At 47.4% G+C, this 20379-nt stretch overlaps 1 protein-coding gene across 13 annotated transcripts in view; it reads left to right on the forward strand.

Annotated features, from left to right (window-relative positions):
- Positions 1-650: 650 nt before the first annotated feature.
- The window catches only part of LOC146342388 (uncharacterized), a 43078-nt gene continuing 23349 nt past the window's right edge, over positions 651-20379 (forward strand). For 4 of the 13 annotated variants that reach the window (XR_014783948.1, XR_014783950.1, XM_084806125.1 and 1 more), the window contains exons 1-4: positions 652-816; positions 12153-12282; positions 12944-13987; positions 16065-16292. Coding sequence is in view for 10 of the 13 variants with exons in the window: in XM_084806125.1 (XP_084662251.1) it covers positions 13064-13987; positions 16065-16292 (1152 nt within the window). In the remaining 3 variants the exon portion in view is untranslated. Of the gene's footprint in view, positions 929-10100; positions 10217-12135; positions 12283-12943; positions 13988-16064; positions 16293-20379 lie in introns of all 13 variants that reach the window. The other 9 variants (XM_084806133.1, XM_084806134.1, XM_084806127.1 and 6 more) reach the window with 8 other exon arrangements.

The following is a 20379-nucleotide window of genomic DNA, read 5'->3' on the forward strand; positions in this document are numbered from 1 at the left end:
GAGGGGAAAGAAAGCAGTACAACTCCCTGAGCTGCTTTAAGAGGGGGTGGGATAAAAATGTAATAGAGAAAAGGGGAAGACAGTCAACAGAGGAAACCTTTCCGTATGCATAGGTGTAGTGCTGGTGAAAGCTTCGCTGCTTGAATTCGTGCCCATGCCATGCACAAATGTTAAAGGCGCATGGTCCTTGTCAGAAGCAGAGGTGGCAACAATCAGGATAGAGCCCTGGCTTGGAAGGATCCCAGTCCAGTCACTCTGGCTTTGCTTGCGGGTAACACGATGAGAAACTTTGCCCCAGTTTCATCCTGCAAGTGACAGCCCCCCCCCCCCCGAATGACAGATAGCCCAAAGTCTAGCCTTGACTTAGTGGTTAGTCGATTTTGAGCCAAGCAAAGTCCATGTATCATCTCTCTGCAAAGAGATTTCAACTTGACATGTTGGAGAGGTGCCAGCTTTGGAGTTGGACATGCCTGGGCAGGCAAAGAAGAGAACTTTCCTTTAATTGTTTGTGGGGGATTCTTCTGGTCTTGCCAGGGACGTATGTACATTTAGCCCATCCTGTGGATTACGGGGCACAGACAGTACACTTCTTAATTTGGCCTCACCCTCGAAATGGGAAATGAAAGAACCACATTCTTAGAAGAAATGGAAAGTGAAACTGCTTTGCGGCTGAAAGAGAGAGACAGACAGACAGAGAGCGAGCATTTCTCAGGAGCAAAAGTGTTCATTTAGGATTTGATCTTTGCAGGTGGCATCTTCCAAAGATAAGAAGTGAGAGGGTCTGGGGCAGAGGCGGGTCCAGGGCTGAAGAAACAGGTGAGTTGAACTGCAACTAAGAGGGAAAGCATGCCCTGGCAATAGGGAATAGCTGTGCTCTTATTTAAATCCCAGCCAAATGCCTCTTCCTTAAAAGCAGCGATGCAGCTAGGTAAGTTTGGACCCCAACGATCTTTCACCCCCCCTTTAGATGGTCACGTTGCATTGCTTCAGCTGTGCAGCCCAAAATTGTAACGTCTCGTACCTGTTGCCATTTCATGCTTTGCAACTGCTTCCAGTTTCCTGATTAGTTAGAACAAAAATAACAAAACAGAAAACTGCTTGCCAACCTTGATTTAAGGAAAGAAAGAAAGAGTTTGAGCATGTGCGGGTTAATGTTGGAAGGGGTGCCTCTGAGTCTGTGCAGGGTGCTTTTATCCCATCGCATTATGCAGCATGACTACAGCCTTCGCTGCCAGACATTCTACGTTCCTTCCCCTGTTGAGTTGTTGTTCAGTCGTTCAGTCGTGTCCGACTCTTTGTGACCCCATGGACCATAGCACGCCAGGCCTTCCTGTCCTGCGCTCTCTCCCGTAGCGTGCTCAAGTTCATATTCATTGCATCCGTGATGCTATCTAGCCATCTCATCCTCTGCCGTCTCCTTCTCCTTTTGCCTTCAGTCTTTCCCAGCATCAGGGTCTTTTCCAGGGAGTTTTCTCTTCGCATTAGGTGGCCAAAATATTGGAGCTTCAGCTTCATTATGTGTCCTTCCAATGAGCACTCAGGGTTGATTTCCTTTAGGATGGACTGATTGGACCTCCTTGCAGTCCAGGGGACTCGTAAGAGTCTTCTCCAGCACCACAGTTTGAAAGCATCAATTCTTCGGCGCTCAGCCTTCCTTATAGTCCAGCTCTCACAGCCATACATTACTACTGGGAAAACCATAGCTTTGATTAGACGGACCTTTGTCGGCAAGGTGATGTCTCTGCTTCTTACTATGCTGTCTAGGTTGGCCATAGCTTTCCTCCCCAGGAGCAAGCGTCTTTTAATTTCATGGCTACAGTCACCGTCTGCGGTGATCTTGGAGCCCAAGAAAGTAAAATCTGTCACTGCTTCCATTTCTTCCCCTTCTATATGCCAGGAAGTGATGGGGCCAGATGCCATGATCTTAGTTTTTTTAATGTTGAGTTTCAAACCAGCTTTTGCACTCTCCTCTTTCACCCTCAACAAGAGGCTCTTGAGATCCTCTTCACTTTCTGCCATTAGGGTGGTATCGTCTGAATATCGGAGGTTGTTGATAATTCTCCCAGCAATCTTAATTCCGACCTCTGATTCATCCAACCCAGCATTTCTCATGATGTACTCTGCATATAAATTAAATAAGCAGGGTGACAATATGCAGCCTTGTCGTACTCCTTTCCCAATTTTGAACCACTCGGTTGTTCCATGTCTGGTTCTTACTGTTGCTTCTTGACCCTCGTACAGGTTTCTCAGGAGACAGGTAAGGTGGTCTGGTACTCCCATCACTTTCAGAATTTGCCACAGTTTGTTGTGATCCACACAATCAAAGGCTTTAGCGTAGTCAATGAAGCAGAAATAGACGTTTTTCTGGAATTCTCTTGCTTTCTCCATGATGCAGCGAATGTTGGCGATTTGATCTCTAGTTCCTCTGCCTCTTCTAAACCCAGCTTGTACTTCCGGTAGTTCTCAGTTCTCATACTGCTGAAGCCTAGCTTGTAGGATTTTGAGCATCACCTTGCTGGCATGTGAAATGAGCGCAATTGTGCGGTAGTTTGAACACTCTTTGGCGTTGCCCTTCTTTGGAATTGGAATGTAAACTGACCTTTTCCAGTCTTGTAGCCACTGCTGAGTGTTCCAGATTTGTTGACATATTGAATGCAGCACTTTAACAGCATCATCTTTTAGGATTTTAAATAGTTCGGCTGGAATACTGTCATCTCCGCTAGCTTTGTTGTTACTAATGCTTCCTAAGGCCCACTTGACTTCACTCTCTAGGATGTCCGGCTCAAGTTCAGTGACCGCACTATCATGGCTATCAGGGACATTAAGATCTTTCCTGTATAGTTCTTCTGTGTATTCTTGCCACCACTTCTTAATCTCATCTGCTTCTGTTAGGTCCCTGCCTTCTTTGTCCTTTATCATGCCCGTCTTTGCACAAAACGTTCCCTTGAGATCTCCAATTTTCTTGAAGAGATCTCTAGTCTTTCCCATTCTGTTGTTTTCCTCGATTTCTTTGCATTGTTCATTTAAGAAGGCCTTCTTGTCTCTCCTTGCTATTCTCTGGAACTCTGCATTCAGTTGGGTATATCTTCCCCTTTCTCCCTTGCTTTTCGCTTCCCTTCTTTCGTGAGCTACTTGTAAAGCCTCATCAGACAGCCAGTTTGCTTTCTTTCATTTCTTTTTCTTTGGGATGGATTTCGTTGCTGCCTCCTGAACCATGTTACAGACCTCCGTCCATAGTTCCTCAGGCACTCTGTCTATCAGGTCTAATCCCTGAAATCTATTCCTCACCTCCACTGTATATTCATCAGGGATATGATTTAGGTCATACCTGAACGGTTTAGTGGTTTTCCCCACGTTCTTCAATTTAAGCTGAAATTTTGCAAGAAGCAGCTCATGATCTGAGCCACAGTCAGCTCCAGGTCTTGTTTTTACTGACTGTATGGAGCTTCCCCATCTTTGGCTGCAAAGGACATAATCAATCTGATTTCGATATTGACCATCTGGTGATGTCCATGTGTAGAGTCGCCTCTTGTGCTGTTGGAAAAGAGTGTTTGCTATGATCAGCGTGTTCTCTTGGCAAAACTCTATTAGCTTTTGTCCTGCTTCATTTTGTACACCAAGGCCATGCCTGCCTGTTATCCCGGTGATTTCTTGATTTCCTACTTTAGCATTCCAATCCCCTATGATGAAGAGGACATCTTTTTTTGGTGTTAGTTCTAGAAGGTGTTGTAGGTTCATAGAACCGATCAACCTCAGCTTCTTCGGCCTCAGTGGTTGGGGCATAGACTTGAATTACTGTGACGTTGAATGGTTTGCCTTGGATTCGTACTGAGATCATTCTATCATTTTTAAGATTGTACCCCAGTACTGCTTTTCCCACCCTTTTGTTGACTATGAGTGCTACTCCATTTCTTCTAAGGGATTCTTGCCCACAATAGTAGATATGATGGTCACCTGAATTAAATTCGCCCATGCCTGTCCATTTTAGTTCGCTGATTCCCAAGATGTCGATGTTCAATCTTGCCATCTCATGTTTGACCACCTCCAGCTGACCTTGATTCATTGATCTGACATTCCAGGTTCCTAAACAATATTGTTCTTTACAGCATCGGATTTTCTTTTCACCGCCAGACACATCCACAGCTGAGTGTCCTTTCGGGTTTGTCCCAGCCGCTTCACTCTTTCTGGCGCTACTTGGAAATACCCTCTGCTCTTCCCCAGTAGCATATTGGACACCTTCCGACCTGAGGGGCTCATCTTCCGGCGTCATATCTTTTAGCCTTGTGATACGTTCCATGGGGTTTTCTTGGCAAGAATACTGGAGTGGGTTGCCATTTCCTTCTCCAGTGGACCACATTTTGTCAGAACTCTCTGCCATGACCTGTCCGTCTTGGGTGGCCCTGCACGGCATAGCTTATGGCTTCACTGAGTTACGCAAGCCCCTTCGCCACAACAAGGCAGTGATCCATGAAGGGGCCCTGTTGAGTACATGGGATTAATATTCTAGATCAGGAGTGAACTGTAGACAGGTTTGACCAACAGAGCTTTCACATTTGAAATTAAGCTCCCTGTGGCACCAATGCAACAGGTACAGCATTTTGCGCATATGAAGGTGTTGTGATGAAAGAAGCTCTGCCTGTTGAATTTCTGCCTGTTATGCCACTGATTCAGTCACAGAGGCTCTTTAAGGTTGGAGGGGGGGAACTGTAGGGGGTTTGTATGGAGTGGCGCAGCCCTCATATCAAAGCACACTGCTTTGTGCTTTCAGTCTCCAAAAAGCTCTCAGGCCTGCTTGTTGCTGTCGTTCAGTCGTTAAGTTGTGTCCGACTCTTTGTGACCCCATGGACCATAGCACGCCAGGCCTTCCTGTCCTCCACTCTCTCCCGGAGTATGCTCAAGTCAAGTTCATATTCATTGCATCAGTGATGCTATCTAGCCATCTCATCCTCTGCCATCCCCTTCTCCTTTTGCCTCCGATCTTTCCCAGCATCAGGGTCTTTTCCAGGGAGTTTTCTCTTCGCATTAGGTGGCCAAATATTTGAGCTTCAGTATCTGTCCTTCCAATGAGAACTCAGGGTTGATTTCCTTGAGGATGGACTAGGGATGGACGGAACACTTACCTTCCGTTCTGTTCTGTTTCTGCTGGGGGGGGGGGAGGCGTTCTGTCCCTCCTCCTGGAATCCTCAACGGGGGGGGGGGAGGCGCTCTGTCCCTCCCCCCCTGGAATCCTGCCTGGCCGGCTCCACTCCACAGCCAAGCCGCAGAGCCGCCGGCTGGCTCCGGCCGCCTGCAGCTGACATCTGGCCGCTGGGCAGCCTGCAGGGACACAAATGGCAGCTGCCGTAGCCATTTGCGTCCCTGTACTTAACCGTTCCAGGCTACATAAATATTTATCTAGCCTATCATGGCAAAGTAAAAAAAAACGTGTACGCAAATGGCGGCGGCTACGGTGGCTGCCATTTGTGTTTGCTATTTTTCACCGTTCTAGTCTACATAAATATTTATGTAGGCTAGAATGGCTAAAAATAGCGAACGCAAACGGCCACCGTAGCTGCCGCCATTTGCATACGCTGCGCCCAGCCGCAGCTGGCCTGGAGATCAGCTGCCGCCACCGCCACACCGCCGGCCCCGCAGGGATACCACAGGGTGGGAGGGGGGCAGGAGGCCATCCCACCACGGATTCCGGGGGGGCGAATGCCAGTGCATTCGGCCTCACTGGAATCTGTGGTGGAATTCTTTGCCATCCCTAGGATTGACTGATTTCACCTCCTTGCAGTCCAGGGGACTCGTAAGAGTCTTCTCCAGCACCACAGTTCGAAAGCATCAATACTTCGGCGCTCAGCCTTCCTTATAGTCCAGCTCTCACAGCCATATGTTGCTACTGGGAAAACCATAGCTTTGATTATGCGAATCTTTGTCGGCAAGGTGATGTCTCTGCTTCTTATGCTGTCTAGGTTTGCCATAGCTTTCCTCCCAAGGAGCAAGCGTCTTTTAATTTCATGGCTACAGTCACCGTCTGCGGTGATCTTGGAGCCCAAGAAAGTAAAATCTGTCACTGCTTCCATTTCTTCCCCTTCTATATGCCAGGAAGTGATGGGGCCAGATGCCATGATCTTGGTTTTTTTAATGTTGAGTTTCAAACCAGCTTTTGCACTCTCCACTTTCACCCTCAACAAGAGGCTCTTTAGATCCTCTTCGCTTTCTGCCATTAGGGTGGTATCGTCTGCGTATCTGAGGTTGTTGATAATTCTCCCGGCAATCTTAATTCTGACCTGTGATTCCTCCAACCCGGCGTTTCTCATGATGTATTCTGCATATAAATTAAATAAGCAGGGCGACAATATGCAGCCTTGTCGTACTCCTTTCCCGATTTTGAACCAATTGGTTGTTCCACGTCCGGTTCTTACTGTTGCTTCTTCACCCTCATACAGGTTTCTCAGGAGACAGGTAAGGTGGTCTGGTACTCCCATCTCTTTAAGAAATTGCCACAGTTTGTTGTGATCCACACAATCAAAGGCTTTAGCGTAGTCAATGAAGCAGAAATAGACATTTTTTCTGGAATTCTCCTGCTTTCTCCATGATCCAGTGAATCTTGGCGATTTGATTTCTAGTTCCTTTGCCTCTTCGAAAGCTTGTACTTCCGGTAGTTCGCGGTTCACATGCTGCTGAAGCCTACCTTGTAGGATTTTGAGCATAACCTTGCTGGCATGTGAAGTGAGCGCAATTGTACGGTAGTTCGAACACTCTTTGGCATTGCCCTTCTTTGGAATTGGAATGTAAACTGACCTTTTCCAGTCTTGTGGCCACTGTTGAGTGTTCCAAATGTGTTTGCATATTGAGTGCAGCACTTTAACAGCATCATCTTTGAGGATTTTAAATAGCTCAGCTGGAATACTGTCATCTCCGCTAGCTTTGTTAGTAATGCTTCCTAAGGCCCACTTGACTTCACTGTCGAGGATGTCTGGCTCAAGTTCAGTGACCGCACTATCATGGCTATCAGGGACATTAAGATCTTTCCTGTATAGTTCTTCTGTGTGTTCTTTCCACCTCTTCTTAATCGCATCTGCTTCTGTTACATCCCTGCCTTCTTTGTCCTTTATCATGCCCATCTTGGCACAAAACGTTCCCTTGAGATCTCCGATTTTCTTGAAAAGATCTCTAGTCTTCCCCATTCTATTGTTTTCCTCGATTTCTTTGCATTGTTCATTTAAGAAGACCTTCTTGTCTGTCCTTGCTATTCTCTGGAACTCTGCATTCAGTTGGGTATATCTTCCCCTTTCTCCCTTGCTTTTCACTTCCCTTCTTTCCTCAGCTACTTGTAAAGCCTCATCAGACAGTCACTTTGCTTTCTTGCATTTCTTTTTCTTTGGGATGGATTGAGTTGCTGCCTCCTGAACAATGTTACGGACCTCCGTCCATAGTTCCTCAGGCACTCTGTCTATCAGGTCTAATCCCTGAAATCTATTCCTCACCTCCACTGTATATTCATAAGGGACATGATTTAGGTCATACCTGAATGATTTAGTGGTTTTCCCCACGTTCTTCAATTTAAGCCGAAATTTTGCAAGAAGAAGCTCATGATCTGAGCCACAGTCAGCTCCAGGTCTTGATTTTACTGACTGTATAGAGCTTCTCCATCTTTGGTTGCAAAGGACATAATCAATCTGATCTCGATATTGACCATCTGGTGATGTCCATGTGTAGAGTCACCTCTTGTGCTGTTGGAAAAGAGTGTTTGCTATGATCAGCGTGTTCTCTTGGCAAAACTCTATTAGCCTTTGTCCTGCTTCATTTTGTACACCAAGGCCATGCTTGCCTGTTATCCCGGTGATTTCTTGACTTCCTACTTTAGCATTCCAATCCCCTATGATGAAGAGGACATCTTTTTTGTGTGTGTTAGTTCTAGAAGGTGTTGTAGGTCTTCATAGAACCGATCAACCTCAGCTTCTTCGGCCTCAGTGGTTGGGGCATAGACTTGAATTACTGTGACGTTGAATGGTTTGCCTTGGATTCGTACTGAGATCATTCTATTGTTTTTGAGATTGTACCCCAGTACTGCTTTTCCCACCCTTTTGTTGACTATGAGTGCTACTCCATTTCTTCTAAGGGATTCTTGCCCACAGTAGTAGATATGATGGTCACCTGAATTAAATTTGCCCATGCTTGTCCATTTTAGTTCGCCGATTCCCAAGATGTCGATGTTCAGTCTTGCCATCTCATGTTTGACCACCTCCAGCTTACCTTGATTAATTGATCTTACACTCCAGGTTCCTAAACAATATTGTTCTTTACAGCATCGGATTTTCTTTTCACCACCAGACACATCCACAGCTGAGTGTCCTTTCGGGTTTGGCCCAGCCGCTTCACTCTTTCTGACGCTACTTGGAAATTCTCTCTGCTCTTCCCTAGTAGTATATTGGACACCTTCCGACCTGAGGGGCTCATCTTCCGGCGTCATATCTTTTAGCCTTGTGATATGTTCCATGGGGTTTTCTTGGCAAGAATACTGGAGTGGGTTGCCATTTCCTTCTCCAGTGGACCACATTTTGTCAGAACTCTCCACCATGACCTGTCCATCTTGGGTGGCCCTGCACGGCATAGCTTATGGCTTCACTGAGTTACGCAAGCCCCTTCGCCACAACAAGGCAGTGATCCATGAAGGGGTCAGGCCTGCTACTGCTGTAGTATTACTACTACTACTAATGAGTCAGTGTGGCCTAACGATCAGAAAGTTGGACTGAGACTCAGGAGATCCAGGTTCTAGTCCCCACTCAGCCATGAAGCTCCCTGGGCGACTTTCGGCCAGTCACTGACTCTCAGCCAAACCTACCTCACAGGGCTGCTGTCAGGACAAAATGGAGAGGAGGAGGACCACGTAAGCCACCTTGGGTTTGTCGCAAAGGCGAAAAGGCGGGATATAAATGTAATATTAATATTACTAATAAACACATAATTAAAAATATGAACTGTTTAGTTTTCTGCAGCGCTTACAGGCAAGCACTTCCCGTTATCACAAGGTGAGTTTTTCAGCCTCAGGCAAATCGGATAGGTGTCAGCGGCCAGGTGATAAAGTTGTCCTGGGGCCTAAATAGATTAATTAGGCTCCTCTGCTTGCAGGCAATGGACCCCTGACTTTAAGAATGCAGGTCAGGTACTGAGGAGAGAGCGAGAAATTCTCAGAAGCTGTATTATGGCTCCCAACAGGGGAGGAGGGACTCGGTCCATCTCACAAATGTCTTGAGTCCTCCCTTCCCCAGATGCTGTTGGACTCCAATTCCCAGCAGACCCAGCCCACCTAGCTGATGCTGGGGGACGATGGGAGTAGTAGCTCACATGCACCTGGAGGGCCAAATGGCCTGTGTGGGCAAGGCAAGGAGAAGGGGAGTGGCCATCTGAGGAACTCTGGGGAGCCAGATTGTGATGTCAGGAGGGCAGAATTTGGCCCATGGGCCTGAAGGGCAGCACCCTGTCCTGTACGCTGGAATGGGAAGCTTAAAACGCAGCCTGGGCAGGGAGGCAGGGAGGTGAGGAGTGCTGAAGAGAGGTGGCCACCAACCCTATCCGACTGCACAGCAACTCCCCGACTGTTTTTCTCCTCTGACCGGTTGCTCTGGAGCATCGGGGGTGGGGGAGGGGGCTGAGGAGAAACTATCTGCTTGAGCGCATGGGGAGAAGAAGGGCTCAGCACCCTCTTTTTACCCCTCATGGTGCAGGGATGTGCCGGGGCCTTGATCTGACACATTGGGTCTGTAACTGGAATTTGTATGGTTATGTTTTTGTAGTACTGTAAAGGGCAGTGTGCCCTGAAAGGCAGGTTTAAAATCTTTCAAGCAAGCAAGCAAGCAAATAAATAAAAAAAACAAAATAAACTGGGGCTATGGCAGTCCTCCGATATCACAAAGCCTGGAGGCTAGAGCGTCTCTTTTGGCCTGGCCGTTCTTCTCTGTTGTGCCGTTTGTGCATGAATACAAAACCTTTCCCCTGCAAACAGGGGAGTGTCCTGGGAATGATTTGCTGGTGTCTTGGGAATGATGGGACTTGCAATCCAAAATATCTGGAGGGGCCCAGGTAGAGGAAGCTTGGCTAATACTATATTCCAGACCTTCCATTCTTTGGGTTTGAAACACCTGCCGTATTCAGAGCGCTGCTGCTTGTGCGTGTGCAGCTGAGTTGCCCAGCGGAGATGCTGCTTGCCTGAGTCCATCTTCGCTCCTCGGTAGGTTCATCTGGGGGTTCCAGGCCTTTGTGACATCTGAGCCAAGATGCTCGTCCTCAGCTGGGTTGTGCTGAAGCGGACAGCGCACACGTCATTTGCTAGCCTCAAATGGTTGCCCTGGACGGTAGTTTGTGATGGGCTACAGAATTGCCCTGGCCCTTTGTCAACAAAACAATTTCCCAGTGCCAATCTCTCAAGGGCGGAAGTGCTCTTGGACAGCAGTGGGGCTTTAGAGACAGTGTGGCTCAGTGGGCAGATTATGAGGCAATGTGGCACAATGGCTAGCTTGTTGACGTTGGACTGGGGAGCCCTGGATTCGAATCCCTGCTCAGTGGCCATGAAGTTCATGGGGTGATCTTGCCGCATCATCCTTATCAACATGCTGTCAGCCTTATCAGCCTCACAGGGTTGTTTTGAGGATAAACTGGCAGTGGGAGCAGAAGACGTTGCCCTGAGCCCTTGACGGAAGGAAGGACCATACGTGTGAGAAACAAACAAATAAAACCAAACATCTGTCGTGGGATCAAGGTTATGAACAGTAAGAGAGATCAGTGCCATCTGGGAAGGGATTGGGGGACATGCCAAGCTGGGGTTTATATAGGACAACCGTCCCCAACTTGGTGCCCTGGCTGGGGGATTCTGGGAGTTGTAGTCCAACACATCCGGAGGGCCCCAGGTCGGGAGACCTTCTGAAATGGAAACAGTCAAAGGGGCTGTCACAAAAGGGCAAGAGGGCTGTCTAGCTCTGCCCCCCTCACCCTCTAATTTGAGCCCTTGCCAGAAGCTTGGGCAGGCACTGATGTTATCTAAGAGCCCCTCCCACAAAGTGCCCTTGTTCTACTACAGCATCCGCTAAGGTGCTCCCCTGTCACTCTAAGCATGAGAACCCACTCATACCCACACAGGAGGCCTTAGCAGGGCCATTCCTACTGGGCCTGCCACCGCCATCTGCTTTATCTTTCCCTAGCCTCCGATTTTGACCTAGTAGGCCAGGGTATGGCAGGACCTCAGGCTGGGGCCCAGATCCAGTCTGCCTGGGGTCCCAATCCAGCCCTCCAGTGTTTGCCCTTCCTGCTGGCCCCACCCCCTTCGCCCTGATTGCCCATCCATCGTTTGGTGATCTCCTGATTTTTGTGCTGTTTTTTCCCCATTCTACAAGGTTGAAATGCCTCTTTGAAGGCTTATTTGCTGGCAGGAAGGCCTTTTAGTTATAATATGCTGGCATTTTTTGGCATTTTGGTGTGTGTCCCCCCCCCCCGGTTGCCTTTGGCCTGGCCCACAACCAGAATGCAGCTGCCAACAGCATCTCCAAAATGGAAGGTGATCCTTGGGCTGAAAGAGCATAGTGGACCTCCAGTGCCTAGATATGTAATCTGATCCAAACAACATGGCAAGATCAACACAGATTGATAAAATAAAGGAAAGAGCAAGTACAGAATTCAGGTAGTGAAGAAAGGGAAGTCCATATATACTCCCATGATGGTGGGATGTGGGAGGGGGCGTTCTCTGCTGTGGTAGCCTGGCTGTGGAATGCCCTCCCCTTGGAGGCCCGATTGGTGCCGACATGAGTTTCATTTCAGCACTGAGTTAAAACATGGCTTTTTATCAAAGCCTTTGCGGGCTAAATGTATTCATTCCCTAAAGTAGCACGCTATTTTCACTGTTTTATTGTTTTCGATTTTAAATTGGTATTAGCTTGCTTAATGGTTTAATATGTTTTTCGCTGTTTAAATTATTTATTCTTTTATATTGTCTAAATTGATTTTATCTGTACGCTGCCCTGAGATCCTAATGATATAGGGCAGGGTATAAATGTTTTAAATAAATAATCAATCAAACAAACAAACAAACTGTATAACAGTGATGTCAGAATAAACAAATGCTTCCAGCATTTAAATAAATATCGTTTCATCAAGCAGTAATGCTTCTACCACAGGGAGTCTGTTGCAGTTCTGTCTCTCCTTCCCCCAACCTCTGGAGGAGTGCTTCAGGAAACAAACCCCTAACAGTCCCACTTTCCGCTTCAGTCTGACCTGAGACGCAGCACAGATTCTTTGTTCTCTCAGGTACTTCTGTTTATTATTGATTGATTGCATTTGTATCTTGCCTTTTTTCCTCTTGCAAGGAACCCAAGGTGGCTGACATGATCCTTCTCCTCCTCTCCATTTCATCCTCACAACAACAACCCTGTGAGGCAGGTTGGGCTGAGAGTCTGTGACTGGCCCAAAGTCACCCAGTGAGCTTCTATGGCCAAGTGCGAACTAGAGCCCGGATCTCCCGACTCCTAGTCCAACACTCTCGCCACTACACCATGCTGGCTGGCTCTCTTCTGTTGACAGTAACTGCTCTCTTTCTCTGTCAGAACTTTTACTCTCAGTCTTCTGCTGCCTCAGGTGCTTCTTCCCGACGTCTTCGTCAGCTTTCTTCTTCCTCTCATGGGGACTGTCTCTGCCTTCCTTCTCAGTCAGCCATGACTCCCTCCTTTCCACGCTTCCTTCTCTCCCCCTCCCACCGCATCAACTGCCCACTTTCGTTTTCAAACTCACTCCCTTCCCTCACCCCCTGCTGCATCCATCTGACAGTTTCAGCCCCATCTGCAAGAGGTTGCGCACCCCTGTCATTGGCCAACAGAGAGAGGGCAAACATGGCCTTCGCTCAATATGTCATGCTTATTGGCTTCTTGTGTTTTTCCTCTACCATCACTGCTGACCTCTTCCTCTCTTCTAGTGAGTCAGCTAAGCAGGACTGAAGGAAGCGAACGGATGCCATGGTAAGATGGTTGCATAAGCAAAGGGGCTTCTAACAGGCTTCCCACCCTCCCTGTCGACATCTAAGTGCGAGGGCAAGATGACTGAGGAATCCAAGTGGGCAGCATTGACTTCCGTGATAAGATGCCCACCACGGAGCCATGCAGAGGTCACCAACAGAGGCAGGAGGAGTGGGCAGGGGCAGGCGAGCCCCACCGCGGAAGGCTTGGATACCACAGAGACTCTGTTCATCACCCCTATGGAGTGGAGGTTGTGGGAGCAGCTTGTGGAGCTCCTGTCCCCATCCCTTTGGGAAGTCAAGGTTTCTGGGGGGCTCCAAAGCGACTCAGGGATGATCTCTTTCTCTGGGCCCCTAGAGGCAGTTTTGAGAGCCAAGGAGGCCATCAGCAAGCTGCTCATCCTGGTGGGCTCCTTGGTCAAAGTCAGCCTGAAGGCCTTTCCAGGTGCTGAGCACAGGGCTGCTGGGTTCTTCCGCCTCCACAAGGGGTTCCACCTTTTCCTCTGGGAAGGAGAAGCTTCTAGATTCAAGGTGGATGCTGTAGTGAGGATCAGCACCTCTGGTGGAGGCACGGATGGTGGAAATGTGGTGTTTGCTCAGAGGGTGTGGAGCCAGGAAGGCTCCTTCCATACAAACTTGGACATTCACCTTCGACACCCAACGATGGCAGAACTAGCAGCTGGAATGGTGAAACTGGCTCTGGAGGCCGCCTCCCAAAAAGGCCTCCAATCTCTAATTATCTCCGACTCGGGTACCGCCTTCTCCACTACTGAAGCGGAGGCCGTGGCTGTAGGAATTGAAGCCTTCAGGAAAGACCACCCTGTGTCCCCCTTGAAGAGCATTAATTTTGTCTCCTGTGATGGAAATGCGGTGACGTTGTTCCGCAAGGAATGTGGGAAGCGCTGGTCTCCGGGAAAGGACAACCAGGAGAGGCTGAGAAATGTCCTGCTGCCCTTGGAGGTTGCCAGGATTGAGGTGGTTGCTGGGTCCAGTGTAAGGAAGAAAGTAAGTACTTCTTACTGGGTTGGCCTGAGGAAAGGGGAGGGGCAGGAAGAGAGATGGATGAAGGGAGCTGGGAGTCGGAAAGGGGATAGCAAAAAGTGGGCTGCTATTGTGATGATAAAGGCATGAGAGTCTGGGGTTCATCCAAGAATCCAGTCATGCAGCCAGGTAATTGAGACTCTGGACTTCATAGAATCATAGAAAAGTAGGGTTGGAAGGGTCCTCTAAGACCATCTAGTCCAACCCCTGCTCAGTGCAGGAATCTAAGTCAAAGCATCCCATGGTCTTATGCCTCTGCCTTAAATGGCCATGTGTATTACTTCAGTTGTGAAGCACGCAACTATCATTGCTCTTCTCCCCCCCGCCACCCCTGCATTGCCATTCCATGCGTCTGCATTCCTGATACATTAGAGCAAAACAACAACAACCCTGTTTGCCAACGCTGATTGAAAAAGAAGAAATGCTCCGAGCACGTGTAGCTTTGCATTTGAAACTCAAATCACGCCACTGTCCTGACTGCAGGAATAAAATGGCGTTTGCTTCTGCCACCTTGATACTACAAGCGAGAAGGATCTTGGAATTGTTGTAGATCACAAGCTGAACATGAGCCAAGAATGTGATGTGGCTGCAAAAAAAGGAAATGCTCTTTTGGGCTGTATTAATAGAAGCAAAGGGCCGTGGTGGCTTAGTGGTTAAGATGCTGAACTGCAGACTGGAAGGTCGGCAGGACAGCAGTTCGAGACCAGAGTGCTGTGAAGCACTAGTTCCCCTCTACTCAGCACAGGTTAGGCCTCATCTTGAGTACTGTGTACAGTTCTGGGCACCACACTTTAAAAAGGATGCAGATAAACTGGAGAGGGTTCAGAGGAGGGCAATGAAGATGATCAGGGGACTGGAGACAAAGTCTTATGAAGAGAGACTGAAGGAACTGGGCATGTTTAGCCTGGAGAAGAGAAGACTGAAGACACTCCTCAAGTACTTGAATGGTTGTCATGGAGAGGAAGGCCAGGATCTCTTCTCGATCATCCCAGAGTGCACGACACAGAATTATGGGCTCAAGTTACAGGAAGCCAGATCCCAGCTGAACATCAGGAAAAACTTCCTGACTGTTAGAGCAACACGACAATGGAACTAATTCCCTAGGGAGGTAGTGGGCTCTCCCACACTGGAGGCATTCAAGACGAGGCTGGACAGCCGCCTGTCAGAGATGCTTTGACCTGGATTCCTGCATTGAGCAGGGGATTGGACTCAGTGGTCTTGTAGGACCCTTCCAACCCTACTATTCTATGATTCTATGATGCCCTCCCCACCTGACGCTCTCTGGGTGGTCCTTTGGGGCAGTGAAACCCTGGGCTTTGGCCCTGAGGTTCAGCCCAGCTGCACCACAGCTTGCACCACCACAAATGTAGGATTGGTGCTACTGGGAAGTCGTTGGGTGATTTGCGCTGGATTGCCAAGGGTTTCTGACTCCCAATTGTGTAACAGGAGTGACAACACAAAGGGTCCCCCACTCTTCACATTAGACTGTAATAATCCCTAACCTGTAAAAACCCAATGCAGATTTGAACTTGTTTATGCAGGTCATCTGTGTATGTGGGTGTTGGGGTGCTGTAGGTAGTTGGCTTCACCCCTCTGAGCCTCCGTGTTGCATCTGGCTCTGTTGTAAACACACACACACACACACCTTACTTTGAATACACAGCATGCATCTATCTCCATTCTTTTTTCTTTCTCAAAAGTATGGGCATGGGGACTTGATCCAGATCCAGGGTTGAATCCTTCCCTCCCCAGCCACCCCCTCCCTACACGGCAGTTAGGGATAGTAAAAAAGGCCCCATCCTGCCATGTATGGGAGTATGTTTCAAGGAGCAAGTTGTGGATGAGGAGGGAAGGATTAGATCTGCCCTCCTTGTGTGGAGCAGGCCTGATCTGGACTGAGTCCCTGCATGCTTACTGTCGAGGAAGAAAAAAAGAATAGATGCAGCTGTGTGTGGATGTTTTTTTTTTAAATTATTTCTGTGATCATTGATGCCTGATTGACCTAAGGAATTGATATCTCTGGGTCTCTTGTTTGTTCTAGACAGATGTGGTGGTTATTCCGCTGCCAGGGGATTTTGATGGGCTGGCCTTGGGCCCGGACACCTTTGCCATCATGGAGAAGGCTCTGGGGTCTGCCCCGCATGCTCTGGACTTGCTCCCAGGGGAGGTTCTTCCAGTGAGAGCCTCGGCCTTCCCAGAGTTGGACTGCAGTGTCATCTACTTGGTACGGCTTGAAGGGTCTCAGCTGAGGTCTAAAGATGCCTGTAAGGTAATGCAAATGGGATGGAGTTACCCTGTTGCTGCCCCAGTACCTATTTCTCTTTCTCTCCCCTCCGAATGCTCCTTTCCACAAACATGCTAAGAGTTTAGCTGTTGGCTGCCTGTCTCATCCCTGCTGCTGTGCATCTGTCAGCTTTTCTGGTCTCCGTTCATCTTCTGAAGAAAGACCTCTCCATCGCAAGCATGTCTTCAAACTTTTGAGATATGAAGAGTTCTTCTGTGCTCTACTTTTGATTTATTGTTAACCCACTACAATATTTCTTGTTTAGTATTTTAGGGTTAAATCCTTTCTCCAAGTACTCCAGGGTGGCAATATAGAACATGGGTTTTCCAGAAAATTTCCCTGAAGCCTTAGAGAGTGATCCAATTTAGCTTAGTTATTTAACTTGTATTTAGTGAATAATAAAGCTAAAAAAGGTTTGTTGTTCAGTCGTTAAGTCGTGTCCAACTCTTCGTGACCCCATGGACCATAGCACGCCAGGCCTTCCTGTCCTCCGCTCTCTCCCGGAGTATGCTCAAGTCAAGTTCATATTCATTGCATTGGTGATGCTATCTAGCCATCTCATCCTCTGCCATCCCCTTCTCCTTTTGCCTTCAGTCTTTCCCAGAATCAGGGTCTTTTCCAAGGAGTTTTCTCTTCGCATTAGGTGGCCAAAATATTTGAGCTCAGCTTCAGTATCTGTCCTTCCAATGAGCAGTCAGGGTTGATTTCCTTTAGGATGGACTGATTTGACCTCCTTGCAGTCCAGGGGACTCGTAAGAGTTTTCTCCAGCACCACAGTTTGAAAGCATCAATACTTCGGCACTCAGCCTTCCTTATAGTCCAGCTCTCACAGCCATACATTACTACTGGGAAAACCATAGCTTTGATTATACGGACCTTTGTTGGCAGGGTGATGTCTCTGCTTCTTACTATGCTGTCTAGGTTTGCCATAGCTTTCCTCCCAAGGAGCAAGCGTCTTTTAATTTCATGGCTACAGTCACCGTCTGCAGTGATCTTGGAGCCCAAGAAAATAACATCTTTCACTGCTTCCATTTCTTCCCCTTCTATATGCCAGGAAGTGATGGGGCCAGATGCCATGATCTTCGTTTTTTTAATGTTAAGTTTGAAACCAGCTTTTACACTCTCCACTTTCACCCTCAACAAGAGGCTCTTTAGATCTTCTTCGCTTTCTGCCATTAGGGTGGTATCGACTGCGTATCTGAGGTTGTTGATAATTCTCCTGGCAATCTTAATTCCAACCTGTGATCATCCAACCCGGCGTTTCTCATGATGTACTCTGCATATAAGTTAAATAAGCAGGGCGACAATATGCAGCCTTGTCATACTCCTTTCCCAATTTTGAACCAATCGGTTGTTCCATGTCTGGTTCTTACTGTTGCTTCTTGGCCCTCGTACAGGTTTCTCAGGAGACAGGTAAGGTGGTCTGGTACTCCCATCACTTTCAGAATTTGCCACAGTTTGTTGTGGTCCACACAATCAAAGGCTTTAGCGTAGTCAATGAAGCAGAAATAGACGTTTTTCTGGAATTCTCTTGCTTTCTCCATGATGCAGCGAATGTTGGCGATTTGATCTCTAGTTCCTCTGCCCCTTCGAAACCCCACTTGTACTTCCCGTAGTTCTCGGTTCACATGCTGCTGAAGCCTACCTTGTAGGATTTTGAGCATAACCTTGCTGGCATGTGAAATGAGCGCAACTGTACAGTAGTTCGAACACTCTTTGGCATTGCCCTTCTTTGGAAATGGAATGTAAACTGACCTTTTCCAGTCTTGTGGCCACTGTTGAGTGTTCCAAATGTGTTTGCATATTGAGTGCAGCACTTTAACAGCATCATCTTTGAGGATTTTAAATAGCTCAGCTGGAATACTATCATCTCCGCTAGCTTTGTTAGTAATGCTTCCTAAGGCCCACTTGACTTCACTGTCGAGGATGTCTGGCTCAAGTTCAGTGACCGCACTATCATGGCTATCAGGGACATTAAGATCTTTCCTGTATAGTTCTTCTGTGTATTCTTTCCACCTCTTCTTAATCTCATCTGCTTCTGTTAAGTCCCTGCCTTCTTTGTCCTTTATCATGCCCGTCTTTGCACAAAACATTCCCTTGAGATCTCCGATTTTCTTGAAGAGATCTCTAGTCTTTCCCATTCTGTTGTTTTCCTCGATTTCTTTGCATTGTTCATTTAAGAAGGCCTTCTCGTCTCTCCTTGCTATTCTCTGGAACTCTGCATTCAGTTGGATACATCTTCCCCTTTCTCCCTTGCTTTTCAGTTCCCTTCTTTCCTCAGCTACTTGTAAAGCCTCATCAGACAGCCACTTGGCTTTCTTGCATTTCTTTTTCTTTGGGATGGATTGAGTTGCTGCCTCCTGAACAATGTTATGGACCTCCATCCATAGTTCCTCAGGCACTCTGTCTATCAGGTCTAATCCCTGAAATCTATTCCTCACCTCCACTGTATATTCATAAGGGATGTGATTTAGGTCATACCTGAATGGTTTAGTGGTTTTCCCTATGTTCTTCAATTTAAGCTGAAATTTTGCAATAAGAAGCTCATGATCTGAGCCACAGTCAGCTCCAGGTCTTGATTTTACTGACTGTATAGAGCTTCTCCATCTTTGGCTGCAAAGGACATAATCAATCTGATCTCAATATTGAACATCTGGTGATGTTCATGTGTAGAGTTGCCTCTTGTGCTGTTGGAAAAGAGTGTTTGCTATGATCAGCGTGTTCTCTTGGCAAAACTCTATTAGCTTTTGTCCTGCTTCATTTTGTACACCAAGGCCATGCTTGCCTGTTATCCCGGTGATTTCTTGACTTCCTACTTTAGCATTCCAATCCCCTATGATGAAGAGGACATCTTTTTTTGGTGTTACTTCTAGAAGGTGTTGTAGGTCTCATAGAACTGATCAACCTCAGCTTCTTCGGCCTCAGTGGTTGGGGCATAGACTTGAATTACTGTGATGTTGAATGGTTTGCCTTGGATTCGTACTGAGATCATTCTATCGTTTTTGAGATTGTACCCCAGTACTGCTTTTCCCACCCTTTTGTTGACTATGAGCGCTACTCCATTTCTTCTCAGGGATTCTTGCCCACAGTAGTAGATATGATGGTCACCTGAATTAAATTCGCCCATGCTTGTCCATTTTAGTTCGCTGATTCCCAAGATGTCGATGTGCAGTCTTGCCATCTCATGTTTGACCACCTCCAGCTTACCTTGATTCATTGATCTGACATTCCAGGTTCCTAAACAAAATTGTTCTTTACAGCATCGGATTTTCTTTTCACCGCCAGACACATCCACAGCTGAGTGTCCTTTCAGCTTTGGCCCAGCCGCTTCACTCTTTCTGGCGCTACTTGGAAATTCCCTCTGCTCTTCCCCAGTAGTATATTGGACACCTTCCGACCTGAGGGGCTCATCTTCCGGCGTCATATCTTTTAGCCTTGTGATACGTTCCATGGGGTTTTCTTGGCAGGAATATTGGAGTGGGTTGCCATTTCCTTTTCCAGTGGACCACATTTTGTCAGAACTCCCTAAAAAAGGTGTTCTGTGTTATTTTTTTGGCCCAATACACCACAACTAGTTGACCTGAGATGTTTGAGGGGAAAAATGTAAGCACACAGTGACCTGGTTTGCGCATGATGACAACTGTGATTTAATCAATCCATGGATTGTCATGCATGAGTGGGAGAGAGTGGGCATGCTGTCTCCCACACACTTGCCACTTTCACTTTTGAAGAACAACCTATGAGCGCCCCTGTAGATTGTTAACGTGACTTCTGAACCAGACGCTTTGGATTGTTCATTGGTGAAATAACCCAAAGTTCACCTACAATTTTTTCATAGGTTTTTTACAGAAGCTGGAAGTGGCTCATCAACCGAATACTGCTGTGACATGCGAACAGCCCCTTAGGCTGTTACACATGCGACATACACACGTTTATGTTACACATAAAATTAAGCCATGGTATGGCTTGCTGAATTCTGGGTCGTTGTGTGGTGCGAACATGGCCACGTTAAAAAATGAGTTGTTAGCCACAAACAACCAAGAAAGAGAACCCATGCTTTGTTGTTTTGTGG

The sequence above is a fragment of the Heloderma suspectum genome, chromosome 6 (genome assembly GCF_057233095.1).
Source record: "Heloderma suspectum isolate Gila_16-S chromosome 6, 16-S_ref, whole genome shotgun sequence".
NCBI lineage: Eukaryota > Metazoa > Chordata > Lepidosauria > Squamata > Helodermatidae > Heloderma > Heloderma suspectum.